General features: G+C 52.0%; 1 protein-coding gene across 1 annotated transcript in view; it reads left to right on the top strand.

Moving 5' to 3' along the window:
• LOC107662697 (adhesion G protein-coupled receptor L1-like) overlaps window positions 1–319 on the top strand; it is a 20240-nt gene that overhangs the window by 10491 nt on the left and 9430 nt on the right. Inside the window, exon 14 of the mRNA XM_016452771.1 lies at window positions 44–224. Within this exon, the coding sequence (XP_016308257.1) occupies window positions 44–224 (181 nt within the window). The remainder of the gene's footprint in view (window positions 1–43; window positions 225–319) is intronic.

Here is a 319-nt window from a genome sequence, read left to right as displayed (position 1 = left end):
GTGTGTGTGTGTGTGTGTGTGTGTGTGTGTGTGTGTGTGTCAGGCGGTGGTGCAGACGGTGGATAATCTGCTGCGTTTGGAGGCGCTGGAGTCGTGGCAGGACATGAACTCTACAGAACAGTCACACACCGCCACCATGCTGCTCGACGTCATGGAGAAAGGAGCGTTTCTATTGGCTAACAACCTGTACGGGGGTCACTTCAGCGACCGCGCACCAAACATTGGTACGGCTCATGCTACCTCATATACACAAACGTCCAGAAGTCTGGGAACCGTTTCTTCTGCTCACCGAGGCTGCATTTATTTGATCAAAAATACA

The sequence above is a fragment of the Sinocyclocheilus anshuiensis genome, unplaced genomic scaffold, assembly GCF_001515605.1.
Source record: "Sinocyclocheilus anshuiensis isolate Anshui unplaced genomic scaffold, SAMN03320099.WGS_v1.1 scaffold687, whole genome shotgun sequence".
NCBI lineage: Eukaryota > Metazoa > Chordata > Actinopteri > Cypriniformes > Cyprinidae > Sinocyclocheilus > Sinocyclocheilus anshuiensis.
Note: the sequence above shows the minus strand (reverse complement) of the source record. Positions and strands in the feature narration are given on the sequence as shown.